At 44.2% G+C, this 17,861-nt stretch overlaps 1 protein-coding gene across 8 annotated transcripts in view; it reads left to right on the forward strand.

Moving 5' to 3' along the window:
• The window catches only part of Opcml (opioid binding protein/cell adhesion molecule like), a 1,130,894-nt gene that overhangs the window by 601,353 nt on the left and 511,680 nt on the right, over window positions 1-17,861 (forward strand). For 3 of the 8 annotated variants that reach the window (XM_076575912.1, XM_042280598.2, XM_076575910.1), the window contains exon 2: window positions 13,571-13,655. In XM_076575912.1, coding sequence (XP_076432027.1) covers window positions 13,571-13,655 — 85 coding nt within the window. Of the gene's footprint in view, window positions 1-12,854; window positions 12,988-13,254; window positions 13,656-17,861 lie in introns of those variants that run through there. The other 5 variants (XM_006976569.4, XM_042280597.2, XM_006976568.4 and 2 more) reach the window with 3 other exon arrangements.

A 17,861-nucleotide genomic window follows, 5' to 3' on the forward strand; every position in this document is an offset into this window, starting at 1 on the left:
GAGGAGTGATGCAATGTGACCAGCTGCTCCATGCCCCTGCCGCCTTCCCCGCCACCATGCCTGCCTTCCCTGCCACGAGGGTCCATCTTTTCAAACTGTTATATAAAATAAACTCTTCCTTCCTTAAGTTGCTTTTTAAAGGCATTTTGTCAGAGCACCAAGAGAAGCAATTCATAGAGAAAATTGGTACTGAGAAACAGGGCTATGGTTGTGACCAATACTGCCACGTGGATGTTTGCTGGAGGAATGTGAAAGTGTTTGAAACTCTGGGCTAGGAAAGCCTCAGTAGGAAAGCAGAGCTTGGATATTTGGAAGACTAGAATGTAGAGGAAACATGAGCAGTGGAAGACCAGTTCATGACCTTTCAAAGGGGACATGGACACTATTGGGAACTGGACAGGGTCAATCATGTTATAGATCATCAAAGAATTTGATTATATTGTTCCTGTATCCTGAGGGCCTGAACTAGGTTCAGTCCAAAAGCAAATGACTAACTCATTTGGTAATGAAATCTCAAGATAGGACAGAATAGAGGCTATGCTACTGTCTTCACTCACTATATTTGTCCAGGTTTACAGTGAAGGAAAGCCACAAGCAGAGAAAAAAAAACAACATAAAAAAATGTGACACTTTGATGAGAAAAAAAAATGGAGTTTAAATAAAGTTGTAGATAGATTGGGTTCGAGGAAAATAGCAATCGTTAAAGAGATTAGAAGCATTAAAGACACATATCCTGCTCTTCACCGGAACAATGCAAAAGGTGCACTGAAGGAGAGACCCTACCCATCAAGGGGTCTAATTTGGTAGTATCTAAATTCAATTGGAAGGAGAGAGCCTAAACCTAGATTGCTGATGAAGGTCTTCCTGCTGGAAAACGGCTGTCTGGGGGAGTGTTTCATGTCTTGAGCTACACTGGCCACATCTTAAGCTGGCAGAAAAACTTGCCAGTTTCCTCCATGTGAGATTGTTTTTATAGGTGTGACAGAGGCAGGACAAACACTGTGCAGCTGGATTGGATTCCTTATTTTCTATAAGGGATCCCAGAGAGGCCACATGCAAAGCTATGAAGGTGAAGTCTAAAGAGCAGTGCAGACCCAGGATATTGGAGATGCAAGTTCTATGGGAAGTTCACTAAAGAAAACTGCAAGCATGGAGGGGAGACTGACTTTGTAGGCTGTGAGCAGTAGAGCTGGAAGGATAGAGGGTATCTAAGCCATTTGAGTAAATCCATCCTGAGCCTCAGATCTTAAACACGGAGTTTAAGAATTTAGTGTTTGCCTTGCTGAGTTTATGTCCAGTCTTTCCTTGTTATGACCCTACCTGTCCCTGTTGGAATGGCAATATTTATTCTGTGTCATTGTATATTGGAAGGATATAACTTCCGCTTTATTTTTATAAGGGCTCACTCACAGTTAAGGCATTGCTTTGGGGTCTTTAGAAGAGACTTGGACTCTGGACTATTATGTTGGAATTGTTTAAGACTATGTTGAATTTGGATTGTGTGTATTTTCTGTTATGAGATGGCCATGAGACTCTTTTAAGAGTCTTAAAATTGTTATGTCTGGGTATCAAGTTGACAAGGGATGGGTAGTATATTAATACTATCAACTTGATAGGATCTGGGATCACCTAGCAGATAAATCTCTAGGCATGTCTGTGAGGGAGTTTTTCGACTGGATTAACTGAGGTGGAATGACCCACCCTGATGTTACTGTTCCCTGATATGGGGTTCTTGACTAAATTCAAAGGAGGGAGAGAGAGAGAGAGCGAGAGCGAGAGCGCTGAATTCACCCCTGATGTGTTTCCTAACTACAGACACAATGTGATCAGCTGCCTCTAGATCCTGCCATGGTGATGTCCCCACCACAAGGGACTGTGCCACTGAACTGTGCACCAAAATAGTCACTTACTTCCTCCTGTTGCTTTGCTAGTTGTTTTGCCCCTCAACGAGAAAGGTGGCCAAGACAACTACTGTTCTCTTCAGGTCTTTACAGCTGCTGAGTCCAGAGCAGCCCTCTCTGTCCTCAGACACTCCTTACCTTCCACTCCCCCTCTGAGCTGCTTGTGCTGCCAAGGGTACCTACTGCCCAGAATTGTACCTGATGCTGTATTCTTCCTCACTCCCCTCATCCAGCTGACTGACTTCATCAGCACTCAACTTCAGCTCCTACTTACACAGAGTTGATTTCTAGATCTTGAGCTGCAAACATTGTCTTTTTCTAAGGCTTAAAACCTACTTATCCAAATGCCAACAAAATGTTTTTCTTGGATGTCTCACCAGCGTGTCAAGTCCAACATTTAACATCCTGTCTCTACTCAGTACCAACTCTCTTGCTCTGTGATTGGTAACACAATCCATTCAGTTTCCCAAACTGAAACCAAGTGGGAGCCTACATCTTACCAGGTCATTATAGGTGGACCAAGAAGATGCCTCCTTGAAAAGTTTTCTAGGAACTCTCACCTAATTTAGATGGCCAAATGCCAAATGCCAAAGCATCTTGTACCCATTCTAATCTTCTCATACCATAATATACTGTCTGATTTATTTCTTCTGTGAGCCTATTAGCAACTGGTGGGGAACATGGCATGTTCCCTCTATCCTCATTCCCCTCAAAAGGCATTGCTAAATCTTGGTGCCCTTAACTGTCGCCTGCCACAAACATGAAAGAATTAATGAATTGGTTAGTAAAGCACAAAACAGATTAACATCATAAGAAAGGTGTTCGGCTGTCAGAACTCAAGAGGCTGAGGCAGTGGGGTTGGAAAATTCATAATTAACCTGGTCTATATAGAGTTTTAGGCTAGCCTGCCCACTGTCTCAAAGGAGAGGCTGTAAAAGATGTGACTAAAGTAACTAACATTTAATGCAAAAAAACTCTCAAGTTCCTGTTTCTCCGTGGGACCCGTGGACACCATATTCTTTTTAGCAAGAAGGGACTAGAGACTGGGTGATGGTAGGCCAGGGCATCTGCTTCCTGAAAACTTCTTCTGTCCCAAGCTCTATGCAAGATGTCATATATATATATATATATATATATATATATATATATATATACATATATATATATATATATATGTATGTATATATTTCAGTTCCTTAAAGAAAATAATAAAACAGAGTGTTTTCTCCACATAATAATGAGGAAAGCTGGGCTCAGAAAAGTCTGGTTCATGGACTACTGTCCACTGTAGGTCTCAATATGATGTTTTTTCTAAATCTTTGATTCACAGAACTATATGAGGTGTGACTATAAAATAATGAAGCTGATTTGTCTGTATACCTGTGCAAATAGGTCCTTTATAGGAATCTCTAGTCTTTTTAGAGGGAAATGCTTTAATGCAATTTATGCCTTATAGTTCCCACTCCTGAGGAGTTTGGGGGCCAAGAAGGGATGAGAGAGACTCCAGAAAAATCCATTAGTGGGGCTAGCCCTAGGTCTCTGGTCAGCTTTCCCAAATGTGATGGTCTATTCTTGATCATTTGGGAATGGATTAAGGACTGTCTAGGAACATAGTACAGTGTTGTTTTCAGTGTGTTTGTGAGGATGTTTGGGGGGTGGAGGATGAGCATGTGTATCTTAATTTATTCAGCAGAGATCTCCTTTCACTGTAGGTAAGAACCATCTAATAGGCTTGGAACACATGGGACAAAGGAGGCTATATGTCTCCATGTCCTAAACTGTAATATACCATTTCTTCCATGGGCATCAAAACACCAGGAAAGCTCTGGTGGCCTTTAGACTCTGTGTCTTACTGAAGAAGGCTCTCTGGATTTCCAAGCCTTTACCTCAGATCAGCACTTACACCTCCTTTGTTCTAAGATCTCTGGACCTGGACCCAACCATCTTAATCTCACCCAATGATCTCCAGCTTTCAGAAGCAACCAGATCCCAGAATTCACAGCTTCTGTCATTGTGTGACCAATGCTCCTTAGTAAATCTGGAGATTTACTAAGGAGTCACATTTCTTTGTCTATTATCTATTATCTATTATCTATTATCTATTATTTCTTTGTCTATTTACTAAGATTCACATTTCTTTGTCTATTATCTGTCTATCACCTATCTATCTATCTATCTATCTATCTATCTATCTATCTATCTATCTATCTATCTATCATCTAACTACCTATCTACTTACCTGTCTGTCCATATAATTAACTCAGCCACTCTGGAGAAAATTGTCTAATACACTGACTTTCTAGAGACTGGAGAGCAGACATCAGCTCTCTCTGGCAGCAAATATTTGCTGAGCTCTTATTCTGTGCCAGGATCTTGCCTGTAGGAAAGGAATCAAGATGAGCAAACACTTTGCTCTCAGGGACCCTACAGTTCTAATGGGAGACAGCTACTTGTGAAATACACATGGAGACTTGGAACGAAAAAAGGATACAGGACTGATGTCATAGCATCATATATATTCTACAGCTCTCAGTTGACTCTAATTCTTGGGAAACTAGTAGATTCCTCTCCAAATGCAATTTTGTGTGCCTTGATTTTCTGCTAATTTGGTGATTTTAAGTTTATTTTAAATCATCATTTTTTGTTTTTTATTTGCCCATTGACTATTTTTGTGTTTTGTTAATTTCATCACTTTGATATTAAAGATAGAGAAGAAAAATCAATTGAACCCATCACTGGTAGCTGCCATTATGCTGACCCCCCTCCCCCTGGCTTGGGATCAGCTCTGTATGTTATCACACTTAGACCAAAACCTCCAAAGCTTATTTATTTATTTTACTTATTTATTGTTTATCTGGAGATAAGGCATTGCTATGTTTGCTAGACCATTATCAAACTCTTAGGTTCAGATGATGCTACCTTCGCAGCCTCCTGAGTGGCTGAGTGGCTGGGATTACAGATGTACACCACCCTGCCTAGCTACGAAGGCTTTCTTCCTAACACTGCCTCTAGATGGGCAAACACAAACTCCCAGATAAATGACTGACCTCGGATTTCAGCTCTTAAGGGGCAGCACTGGGATTAAAGTCAGGCATTTTCTTCCCTGACTAATGTGGCTTTTCCTTGGTATAGATAGATGTGTGCTAGCTTGAAGAAGAATGTGTTGAGGCCTAGGAGGGAAAAGAGAAACAAGATAGGATTAAACACATCTGAATTTGTAGGTTAGTGGTGATAAGGAAAATCATTTAATATACATTTGTCTAACTTGGGAAGTGTGTCCAATGAGAATGAGAAATGGTGTTTTCAACCAGGGTGGGCAACTGTTGTAGAAGGATTACTTTGGGATCCCGGGGACACAGAACGTAACACCAGTAAGTTTACCACAGTAAGATTTCACATGCAATTGCATTTCTTATGACTTTGTAGCCATCAAATTAACCTCAATCATTCTTTTTTAATCACTTGTGTGTTCATGTGTGCATGTGCATGCATTTCTCTGTGGAGGACAAAGGCCAAATCCTGGTGATCTCAGTTGCTCCTTTACTCTAGGCTTGAGATAGGGTCTTTAATTGAACCCACAGCTCAGTGACTAGATAGAAGAGTTAGCTGCTAAGTCCCCAGGATCCTCATGCCTCTGCATCCCCAGCCCTTGGATCAGAGGCATGTACCTCTGCACCTGGATTTTTAAATGGAAGTTGCAATCCAATTTTCCTGCTTGTGTTGCGGGTGCTTTACCAACTGAGCCTTTCCCCTGCCCAGCCCAGTCATCTTACCATTCTGTTCATTAGCAACACATTCCTACCTGTGTCTATCCCCATGTCCTTAGTCCCTCAGCAGCTTACACTGTGATATTTCCTCAGTTACTCCATTCTCTGGGTCTACCTTATGGAGATGGGTTTCTATGATACAAATATACCTCAAATTATAGGCTCCATATTTCATGTTTTTCCACATGCACACAGAGCAGCTGGGCACAACACTCCTCAGATAAACACAAGCTGTAAGTTTTCCTCATTTCTGAATAACACACAGTTTGAAATTGCTTTAATGGCTGGATACAAATTTTATTATGGATCAGTTTGGCTATCTGTGTGGGGCTGTGAATTTCCCAACAGTGATACACAACTAGACAGTCTCTTTGAGGTAAGATAAAGGCTTAGGAATTATCATGTAATTTTTTCATCCAGAAAAGGGGATTTCTATTTCTAAAACAGGCTAGTCTTTAAAATGAGAGAGAGAGGAAGAGAGTTCAATATGTCTTGCTCTCCACAACACACACACACACACACACACACACACACACACACACACTGACAGATACACACATAGACAACAAATATACACATACACACAGAGACACATACACAGAGAGAGAGACACATATACATAGACACACACATACACCCACACCCACACACACACACACACATAGGGACACACATATACAGACACACACATACACACAGAGACACACATACACAGACACATACATACAGAAACACATACACAGACACACACACACACACACACACACACACACACACACACACACACACCAAGTATCTTGGAAATATTTTGGCCTTGGTTTTTACAGTTTATTTGTCCACAGAGGTGCTTCAGAGGAGAAACCTGCGATGTCAGAGAATAGTGCTCCTTCTTTGTTAAATAAGAACTAGTATGATGGAGTGTTTAGTGAGTGCCTGGAAGGATGGTCATTCCATGCAATGTATCATTTAACACTGTTATGGATTGCATTGAGTACCCCAAATTCATATGTGGAACTCCGAACCAAGAATGTGACAGCATTTGGAGGTGGGGCTTTTAAAAGTGATAAAGGTTACATATGTGAGTGATCCTGATCCTATGGAACTGGTGGCTTTGGAACAGAGAGCACTGTCTGTGTGCCATGGATATGCACACAGCCAACAGGTAGCTGTCAGAAGCCAAGAGGAGAGCCTTCCCTGGAGCTCCCAGGCTTCTGGGCTGCAAAAATTATAAGAAGGACGCTTCTCTTGTTTAAGCCACCAGTCTGTAGATTTGCTTTGACAGCCTGAGATGACTAGGATAGACCCTCACAAGCACTGTACAGATGTACTGGTATCTTGCCGCCATTTATAGAGATGCAAGCTGGAGGCTAGTGAAGCGAGGCAGCAGAAGCAATGTTGCACACAGATGGTTGGCTGTGGAGCCTCTGACTCCATACCCTAGACCCTTTTATCCCCCAGGCACAAGAAAATAGTGGCATTTCCTTGCTCTAGACCACAGCAAGGAAGGTTACAGTAGGGCTTGAGGTCCTGAACTGGAGTCCTTCCACATGTTATAAGTGAGCAGCGCTCCATGTTCTTAACAAACAGTGATGGCTTCATGTTAGACTCTGCTCAGTGGAGATGGGGTGTAATCAAGCAGGCATGAAGCACTGAGATGCCTACAGTTGAGGAGCTGTCTTAGGTCACATAGGGTACAATGGAGTCGCCTGTTTTTAAAGTACACACTAAGGTATGGAGGCTTCCAGGTCCAGTAAGGATGCTGTGGATATTTTGTCACTGTGATACATCCATGAAGGAAAATTTTAACACCTCTTTAAAAAAGCAAATGAGAAAGCAGATTGAGGATGAGGAGATAGTCTTCAGTTCTCCACTGCTGCTTCAGGTTCCTGCCCCCTCGTGCTGTCCTGACATCTGCACTTGGCTGTAGTCTTCTCAAACCCACTGCCTCTGCCACATTCCTTCTCCATCCTTATTGCAGAATGCTCTACTTCTGAACTATCAAAATCACCCTCAACTCTTTCCCTTTAGTGCACCCCCGAATCCCACTTCTGAGCCAACCTTAGCTATTCAGATGCCACTCTCTTTCCATTTGCCTCCCACCCCACAGCGCCTACCATAATTGCTCTTCTGTGTCTCACACTCTCTGGGGTCTTCTGCAATCCATTCTCCACATCACGGTCAGAAAGATTTGCAAAATTTTATCTCACGGATCCTGGTACTTGCCTGATGAAAGTCTCTGAAGTCATTGCCCTGCACTTAGAATTAAATCCTTACACAATGGCCAGGGTGGCTGAGACCCAGTGCTCTCCTGCCTCCTGCCTTCTGCCTTCGCCTTAAGCTCCTCTGCCATTCACCTTCACAGCAGCCATTTTCCTGGCCCCACGTGGCTGGATCCAATAGCCAATCAAATCACACTCCAGATGTTACCTCTTGAAAGATGCTTTCCCTAACTACCTAACTTATCATCCTTTCCATCCCATCAACTCTAATAACACTTTTTTTATAGCACATTGCCCAATCTAAATATGTCTGTTTACTTATTTTTCATAATCTTTTTTCCCACCTCAATACTTATTCACACCCTTGCAGAAAAGTACATAAAAATATTTATGTTATTCATGGACTACTGCCTCTCCAGACCCTTAAATACTGTCCACCATAAAATAGACATGTAATCATATTTACAGAATTAGTAAATGGCTTAATGTGAGAGCAAACTGGAAATAGTGCTGGAGGGATTTTTAAAGGAAAAAAATGGAGGCATGGTCTCATGCAGCTCAGACTGGTCTCAAACTCACTATGCAGCAGAGAATGAACTTGAATTCCTAATTTACTTTCTTCCTCTTCCCTCATGCTGGGATCACAGGTATGTGTCACCATGCCCAGATCATGTGAAACTGGAATCAAACCCAGGGATTCCTGTGTGCTAGACACATACCCTACCTACCGAATTATAACCTATATACTTCCTCCAGAGTTAAGGGTTTTTGTCATTTTTAAAATTAGTTTGTTTTTCATTTGCCTTGGTTATCTCCTGCTGTGTGATTCATCAAGGACAAGAGGCAGTTTGCACAGCCTGTAATACCACTTATAAATACACACATGCGTGTGCGCGCGCGCACGCACACACACACACACACACACACACACACAGGCATGCATGCATGCATGCATGCATGCACACAGGATCAGCAGCTGAAGCAGGGCATTGTTGCCCTTAAGTATCAACAGTCAAGTCTTGTTTAGGTTCTGAGCAGAAGTTGCCTGACAGTTTTCACTCACATTTTCATCGGCTAGTTGTCTTTTCTGTGGAATGAGTAAAGGGCACGCTTCCACTGGGTTGCTTTTCCCAAGACATAGCTGATCATCTATCACCAACCACAGTTTACACCTCAGGAGGAAAACAATGGGTATGTCACCTCACCATCCAGTTCAACCAACATCATTAGTCTGTGACAGGCTTTTCTTGCCATGACAATTCTTGCTCTTTCCCAGCTTCTCTGGACCATTCATCTGCAGGCTGAAGATACCACCTGCTGGTTCAAGTTGCCACCTGTCAAGGGAGTTCTCATCTGGAAGCTACCAGGACTCTTCACAGCCTTTCTTTCCCTCTGCTTCCCTTTTCTTCTTTCTCTCAATCTTTTCTGCCAGGATTCCTTTTCTCCAGCTGTCCAGAACCATTTCTCTGCAGGTAGCCAGTGATCTCCTTGCCTAATGCTGACTACAGTCCCTGAAATCTGGATCTATCTTTTGTGTTTCTGCTACCAATTGCCATATGTAACAAAACTTGTGTAGGTGAGTTGAAGCTCTCCTTTGAACAGTGAGCTTTATGTCATCTCCCTTACGCCTTTCTCCATGTCACAGTTATTACATGAAAATAAGCATCATGCTATAGAACCATAAAGTATGTTGATGATGTCTCCCAGCCTGCCAAGCATTAACTTCATCCAGGGTTAATCAAAAGCTCCCCTACACATGTATTAGATCAAACCTTGTTATTCCTAGAAACACTGGCTCTCTTAGTACTGCCTTATTCCTGGATGGAAGAACCACTTTCTTTGTGTAATCCTCATAGAACATGGCGCTATTTTTTACCCTAAGCCAGGATCAAGCTCAGGATCACTTGAGATCATTCACATACCTGCCAAAATGTTATCCACTCATAAGCATGCTAGTTTCTCCATCCTTCCTTGCCCAGCCCCTCCCATGGAAACCATAATAAAGCCTATTGCCAAACTTTCTTCTTACTTTCTCTATGTGCAGACCAACTATACATATGACACCGGGGTGTTGTGGCCCTTCTCTTGGGGACTATAAATAATAGACTCTTCTTTTAAGGGCCAGTACACCAGGGACTTTCTCACTTCTCATTACACACAGTTCTGGATACACTTAAACACATTCTTGCTCACTACCCTTTGGATGAAATGGGTATTATTTGGTATGAGTTGCACAGATGGAGATGTGAGGACTCAGTATTTGAACCAAAAACACAACTTCAAAGCCAGTCTTCCAATCGTAATGATAATTTGTCTTTACATATAAATTCATATATCCAAGAAGGTGTAATAAGGGGCCTATCCTGTCATTGTCAATGGCCATTGCTTTCCACAAAATATTCCCGGCAAAAATTATTTACTCATGTTCATTGTAAACCTCCGCTCTGTTTCTTCTTCCCATGTAAGCTTACATTTTATCCCTACACTGTGCTACTCCACAGCAGTGCCTTACAAATAAATGAACCACTGCCCCTACCCCCAGCACTGTAGGCTGACAGACTGAGAGTAACACATAGACCAGACTTTTGCAGTTCCTTCTCTGACTCACCAGTCTGTGAATTCAGATCCCATATTCTGTCACCAAGACTAAACCAGGAACCATTGTGACAAGACAGGATAGATCCCTTGTTCTTTGGGTCCTCAGATGCCATTACTAGGAGAAAGCTAGTCGGGTAAACAGTAGCTTTCTTGGATTGTTCCTTCACAAGCAAAAGCCTCAGTGTGTGTTACTGGGGACGTTTCTCCTCACTTCAGCTTATCTCTGCTTTTGTTCTTTACTGGTCTCAATGATCCCTTTTCCGTCTGGAATCTTGTGCCCTTTTCTCCATTCCCAGAGTCTCCAATAACTCTTCCTGTCTCAAGCCACCTTTCGTGGTTAGTGTAACCATGGTCCCTGCTCTCACTTTCTGATGAGACACCAAACCAGGAGGTGTTTGAAACAATCTGAGCACTCCACCCCTGAGCACTGAGATGACCTCAGAGCTGCCTCCTGCCCAGGCTCCACCATATCCTCACCCACATTCAAGACAAAAGCTGTGACTGAAGGAGTCCTAAGCACAGGACCTTAGTGTCAGCCCTATCCGGGGTACCACTGATAAGAGCCTTTCCAGCTGGATCCACCCTGGATGCAAGCATCACAGGGGCCCACAGGGATTATGTGTGTACAGAAAACTCAGATTCTTATCTGGAAGAGAAATGTCATTAAAACTGGTGGGCATTTCCTCAGCTTTCTTGGGCATAGGGGAGAGTCGGGCCTGGGAGAGCTGTGATGTCCCCCAAATACTGGTAGTGCTCCCAGAATCACCTAACCCCAGGCTGCACCATTACTTCTCTCAGTCTTGCAGCCCATGGCCTCATGGAGGAGCCTTACCTCCTGCTCCTGTCTGTATAAAAGCTCTTCTCCTGATACGGTTCTCACTATAGCTGATAAAAACTAATGATAAGTCCTCTGTCCAAGGTAAGATGTTCTAATTAAAATTTTAAGGCCAAAAAACGTACATGAGCTAAGCATTTTTACAAGTGAGACCGGGGCAGTATTCATTTTTGCTCAGTCCCTTGGAAATGAGAGCAGGTAGGATGCCTTTGTATCCTTCAGCAACTAAAGTAATAAACACGAAGAGCTTAATGCTTATTTTTGAATTACATTTCATTTCGCCAATTGTGCGGAGCCCTGCCTAATTTAACAAAAGGCTTCCAGAAAAAATACAGTAGAGCAGATGCGCATAGCAACCATTAAATTAGGATACAGGCGTGAGAGCCACGCAGCAAGGGGAGACTTCTCCCAGGCAGAGCAGAAGCAAGAATAATGGCAGGCCCAAGGAAAGCTGGCGCTCTTGGGTTTAGACTGAAGGAGATGGATCTGAGCCCAGAGCAACAGCGAGATTGGCCTCTAAGAACACTGTATCCCGGAGTCCCCTCCTGACACTATTATGGTGCTCTCTCCTGCGATCATAAAGTCATAGATGGATTTTATGAAGATCAGTCCTACTACTCTTTAGTATCTCCACGTGATTTTCCCAGCTCTTCCTTCTCACTACACAATAAGATGCACGGAAAATGGGGACTATTTTGCTTGTTGCCTTGTAAGAATTTCTGAGTTGCCAGCCAGGGAGGCAGACATGGGAGGGATGGGAGTTAAGTGTTTCTAGGTAGGCCATCAGAACAGGAAGCTTATTCCAGCTTTTTGCACAGGCTCAGGAAAAGCTGTGGCTTAGGACTACAGCTTGGATGAAGAGATGCAGAGTGGTGGGCATTCAGATTGGCTCAGCTTCCTGGAGTGGCGAAGGCAGTTCAGTTCTCCAGGGCGGGGTCTGACAACTTCGGCATGGCATCGCGGAACGAAGGTGCTAGTGTCAGTTTTCAATTTGCTGCCTTCCCCCAGAACTCCTTCTCCAGCCCTCCCCTCTATCTCCCCACCCATATCAGGGGAGGCAGCGAGAGGGACTCAGCATTTCCTCCGCTTGCTCTCCGTACAAGGAGAGAGTGGAGCCCCTTGAGGCGTCTGGCACATTCCCTCAGGGATCCCTGCCTCTGTGGGAGCGTCAGTCCCGGCGCGGCGGGGGTTAAGGTGGGCGCCAGCGCCCCGCACCCGCCGGGATGAGCGCGCAGTCCGTGCAGCTTGCTAGCCGGCTGGTTCTGAGTCGACACCCGGAGAAAGTGGCGGTCAGGGATGCAGCTGCTGCCATGACAACCCTGGCGATCAGGGCCCGCGCGCGTAGGGGCTGCTCCCCGGAGGAAGGCGGCGCGGAGGCCGGGGGCGGCCGCTGAGCGTGGCGTCCGCGCGTCCCCGCGTCCCGTGCAGCGTCCCCGGAGGAGGCGGGGGCCGCAGTCCGCTCAGCTCCCCGCGCCCAGAGCCTGTGCCGCGGCGCTCCGCGGGCTGGCTAGAGCCGGGCTGGCGGGAGTCGCCCACCGGGCTTCGGGGAGGACAGCCTGAGAGTGGAGAATCCCGGCTAGCCGGCTGCGGGTCTCCGTGTGCAACTTTTTATCGCCTTGGGGTCCAGATGCGAGACTTGGAGCTGTTTTCTAACTCTATCCATACATGTGTGTGATCTAATAAAACATTTTCTCCTCTCCTTGAAGCAGGAGCTTTTTATGACATCTCCTTTCTGTCAGAGACACTTGCCTTCTTTGGGTTATAAACTTTTGATGCCAGACCTCTGCAGAACGCGCCCAACTGAATCTTAAAGTAGCTTCACCGAGAGAGGCAGAGAACGCACAATCTGTGACCTTCGTCCCTGCTCCTTCTTTCGTGTTCTCCCTCCCCGCGGGCTCCCTCCGCCCCAGGGAGCGTCGAGAAAGCTCATTTTTGGATGCAGGAGGGGGCATCTGGTTCTGCTAGGCTGGAAAGCTGAGGCTGGAGCCGAGGAAGAATTATTAGGCTCCGGAGAGCCTGGACTCAGCCTCTCCTTCTCCCGCTCCCAGCTCCTGGCTTGCTCTCTCCCTCTCTTTGCTTTTGCTCCACAACACTTCCGGCTGTTCTGAGAGGGCAGGGGACAAGGACCGTGCTGCTGCGGGAGTTCTGGGAAGTTGTGACTGACAAGGATGGGGGTCTGTGGGTACCTGTTCCTGCCCTGGAAGTGCCTCGTGGTCGTGTCTCTCAGGCTGCTGTTCCTTGTACCCACAGGAGTGCCGGTGCGCAGCGGAGATGCCACCTTTCCCAAAGCTATGGACAATGTGACGGTCCGGCAGGGGGAGAGCGCCACCCTCAGGTAGGGAGCCTTCCTTCATCTGGGGACTGAACCCATTGCACATGGCTTCAAGGGGAGGGGGTCGAGGAAGAGAGAAAAGACAGCTTGAAAGAGGGGCATTGGAGCACGTGAGAAGCCTTTTGCAGGCCCAAGAAGTGGCCACTTGCGTCGTGTGCTCATTGATACCATGTTTCTTGGATGGCTTTGTCATTTGGTCTACTTGTGGTCTTCAATCTTACAGGGGATGTTGAAGTCTACACTTGGAATTCCATGTATTCATGGGGCCATGGCATGGCAAGATTCACAACTGTGTGGACACCCGGATGAGACTTGTGGGCACTGGCATGTAAACACTGTGTGGTTATCTAAATAGCCTTGGATTTTTCTTCCACACAAGGAGGATGTGATGGCATAGGATGGCCATCAGGATAGCCAGCTAACTATCTTTGGCAGAAGTATGTTGTGTGTGGGTAGGTGGAGTGTGTGTTTGGGGGGTTGGGGGTACGTAATCTCACAATTAAAGGCTTTAGATTTCCTGTGCCAGGCCACGACCTTTTATGAGTCTGCTGAAGACATAGCCACTCAAACTAAACCTGTACTGTGCACTTGGGCCTTGATGTAAATTATGAAGCCTTTGTATTTTGTGTGCTGGGGCCAAGAAGAGGAAACATGTAGCATTTATGCAGCGACATCATTCCTGTGTGAGAAGCACAATAGGGAAGCTTTTTGTTTTAGCTTAATGAGTTACAGAGAATCACTTCCATGCTCCAGGCAGAGGGGTGGAGATGCTTGGAATATGAACCTTTGGGGACTGGGCCTGCTGCAGCAGAGACTTTAATAAAAATGCAGCCACCACTTTCTACCAGCTCAGCAGATATCATCTTTTATCCCTTTAATGAGGTGGTTCTGGTCCTAGGAGACAGATTCGGGGACGTCCCAGCTTAACTACGTCTCACAGTGTACACAGGGTGAATGCATTTGCCCTGCCTGTGACTTTGATGGTTATGGTGAAAATAAAACATCCTGACCCAGATTCTGCAGCCAGAATGCCTGGCTTCTGCAAGGACAGATTGAGGGTGGGGTTCCCTTCTTCCTGTTGCCTGTGCTTTTCCTTGTGGAGCCCTTCCAGCACAGACTCAAGCTTCTTCCTGAGGAGGAAACAAGTGCCTCTGAGACATTGCTGTTCCTTATGTGAACCCTGATATTAAATTTGGATTCTTTCTACCTTGGGTGGTTCTTAGATGAACCTTTTTTTCAGCTAATGAAAGATCTCAAAGCCCAATTTTCTGGACCTGCACAGTCCTAGAAAGGAGAATATAGATGTCCCTTACAGACAGTATGAGTGGCAAGTGCTTCTGGCCCTGGGAGTATTCCTTAGCTTGTAGCAGGTAAAAGAGCATTAACCTTACTTTGTTGTTTCAAGAAAGGTTCCAAGTCTGCTCTTTGAGTTATGATTTGTAGGAATACACATTTTCAGGGGACTGGTGGTTCAAATGTGCCAATAATATATAACCACAATGTATATGAACCCAGGAAATATAGATACACATTAGTAGTGGGAAGAGGTTTTGAACACGGCCATACACTCCTTTTCTTGCTCTGTTGAAGGCATAGAGTTCCATAAACAAGGGAGATATCACCAATAAATTTACAAAATCTGCTGTCCTCCTCTTGCCCCTAAAAATTAAACCAGAAACTTAGAAACTTGAGCATTTGCCTTCTGGGATGCAATAAGAGCATTCTAACAGCAGAGGGCTGGCTTCCATCTACTGTTTTTTTATTAGCTGCTGGCCTGTTTTCATGATCTTCAATTCTAATGTTTAACAGCTGGGCTTGGTAATGGGAAAGGGAATAAAAAAGGAAAAGCTGAATAGCTGCTTTTCATGCTTTGTGGAAAACGACAACTTACATGTTCAACTCTGACTGCTGCTGGTTACCTGACTATTGTTGTAGCTGATTTTTAGAAGTAAGCACATTCCCAGTGTTGATTTTGCCTCGCTTCTCTCTTCTGCACATGTTCCCTGTGTAGACAAACCTATCCCTGCATCCACGTCTTACTCTCTAGCTCTCCAGGTATCTATTTTTTTTCTTTACCACATACAGTCTTCTCTTTCACTGCTCTATTTTTATGGGGTACCTCCCTAATACTCTTTTGTTGTTTGTTACTCATGTTACTTCATTTCTTCCCTTCATCATTAATTCTTAACATTCTCTATGTTAAAACAGCTTAATTTCTTTGCTACTATCTCAGCATTCTTAAAACAGCATGAGTGTCCTGTGCAGATTTGTGTGGCCCTCAGCCCCTCTCCGTTTCCTTTCCTTTCCTCCCAGTTTGCTCTATGAACTGGCAGCTGTGTTCCCTTATCAGGAGAGCATGGTACTCAGTTGTTTCATGGAGAGGCCAGGTCCCCAGTAAGTGAGAGTCCACAGCCGTGGCCTCAGAGAAATCTATCATGTGATGTTTGGTAGCATTCTTACTTTCTAAAAATTATAACATTTTGTTTATTTTTTATAACACTGAGGAATCAAATCCATGGCCTTATGCATGCTAGGAAAAAGTTTTGCCACTCAGCTCTCTCACAGCCTTATAGCTCTATGTAAAGTAACTTTTAGGTCTCCTTAAAAAGTGTTCATTGGTGATTTATAACTTGGGAATTGGTGTTCAGAATGTATCAATGAATTAAATGATACCCACACCTATCAGCATTAGAAAATCCTCTCCAGGGTGACTGCCCCAGTTCACATGTCTTCCAGTCTATTCTTAATTCTTGAATAAAGTCAGACAAGAAGCAGAGACCAGTAAAGTAAAGAAATCCAGAAGCCTAGGTAGACCCTCAGATTTTCCTATGAGAAGTTTCCCAGTCACAGAAGACAGGTGCTTCCTGTGGGAGATCAGTTTTGTTGTGACAGGCTTTTGATTGTACTGAGGGACCTTCGGAAGTGATGTGCCAAAGCAAGACCCTGAAGTTTTCAGTATAGATGAAAACTCATTTCATATAAGTGAGATGATATTATCATCCCTGTAACTACTTCATAGGGCTGCTTGAAAAGTAAAAATAATTATTTTAATATTGAGTTATTTTGCCTTTTTGGAAGAGAGATGATATGGAAAATGAAGGTGCTATTCTCTATGGTTGAATTATAGCTTCTATGAATCTGATTTGAATTCATTATTACAAATGGGCCCTCTTGGCCAGAATCATTTCATTACAATTATGTGCTGTTGGGTTAAAAATGTTCTGTGCCTTTCTGTTAGATTAGCTATGACAAGTATCTAGGAGTCCTCTGTCTGAATCAATGCCCATAATCAGATAGGTGCCCAAGGTCTGGGCATGGTCAGCTGGCATCTATTAAGCCATCTCAGTAGCAGGCATCAGCCAGCCATCCCTTCTTCATGGGCCACAGGCACTTCTTGATTTATGTTAGTTCCTCTGTCTGTTCTTGTTTCCCTGTTCACGTGGATGTTTTGAGGGATGCCAAAATAGATGAGTGGCTGTACTTGTGGTAATTTGTTCCAAGTAGCAGGGAAAGCCAATAAGTGGTTTGTTTTGGTGTTGTTGTTATTGTTTGTTTGCTTGCTTTTTCATAGTAGAGTAATCCATTGCTGATCCATGCTTGCTGATTGGGGATTATGCTTAATGGCTCTTTTCTAAACTATCCTGCATTTTCATTTGGAGTTCTGAGGAAATCCACTCGGAACAAGCATGTGAGGTTTAACTACTGACAGAGAATAATCTGGGCAGTGGGATTTCGCCAAAGCATCTGGGACAGTGGAATTACCAAGGACAATGTGCTGGTGTTGAGCTGGGTGTTTTCTGTATTGTGTACCCACTGACTGCAGTTTGCCCTTTCTCATGAATTAGGATGACTATCAGATCTTTCAAAGCATGCATGAAACCTGTTAATGTTAATGTTGAAGGTGCCAAAGTTAGGGGTTTTGACAGTGAAGTAGTTCTCTTGATCTGGGATGATGAGGACATAAAAAGACCTTCCAGCATGTAGAGTCCCAGAAGGAACCTTCTTCGTGATGGGTGATATCCTGGGATTCTTGTTGTGAAGACAATTGAGACATTATTTAAAATACCCCTTGGAGGTGAGGATGAATAGAGTTCATGCTAAGCATGAGTATAGTTCCTGGTTTTACCCCTAGGATTAATTAGAAAATAAAATTCAAATGTTAGTCTTAGAGACTACGGGAATGGACATCTTTGGAGATGGCCAGGAATG

The sequence above is a fragment of the Peromyscus maniculatus genome, chromosome 7 (genome assembly GCF_049852395.1).
Source record: "Peromyscus maniculatus bairdii isolate BWxNUB_F1_BW_parent chromosome 7, HU_Pman_BW_mat_3.1, whole genome shotgun sequence".
Lineage (NCBI taxonomy): Eukaryota > Metazoa > Chordata > Mammalia > Rodentia > Cricetidae > Peromyscus > Peromyscus maniculatus.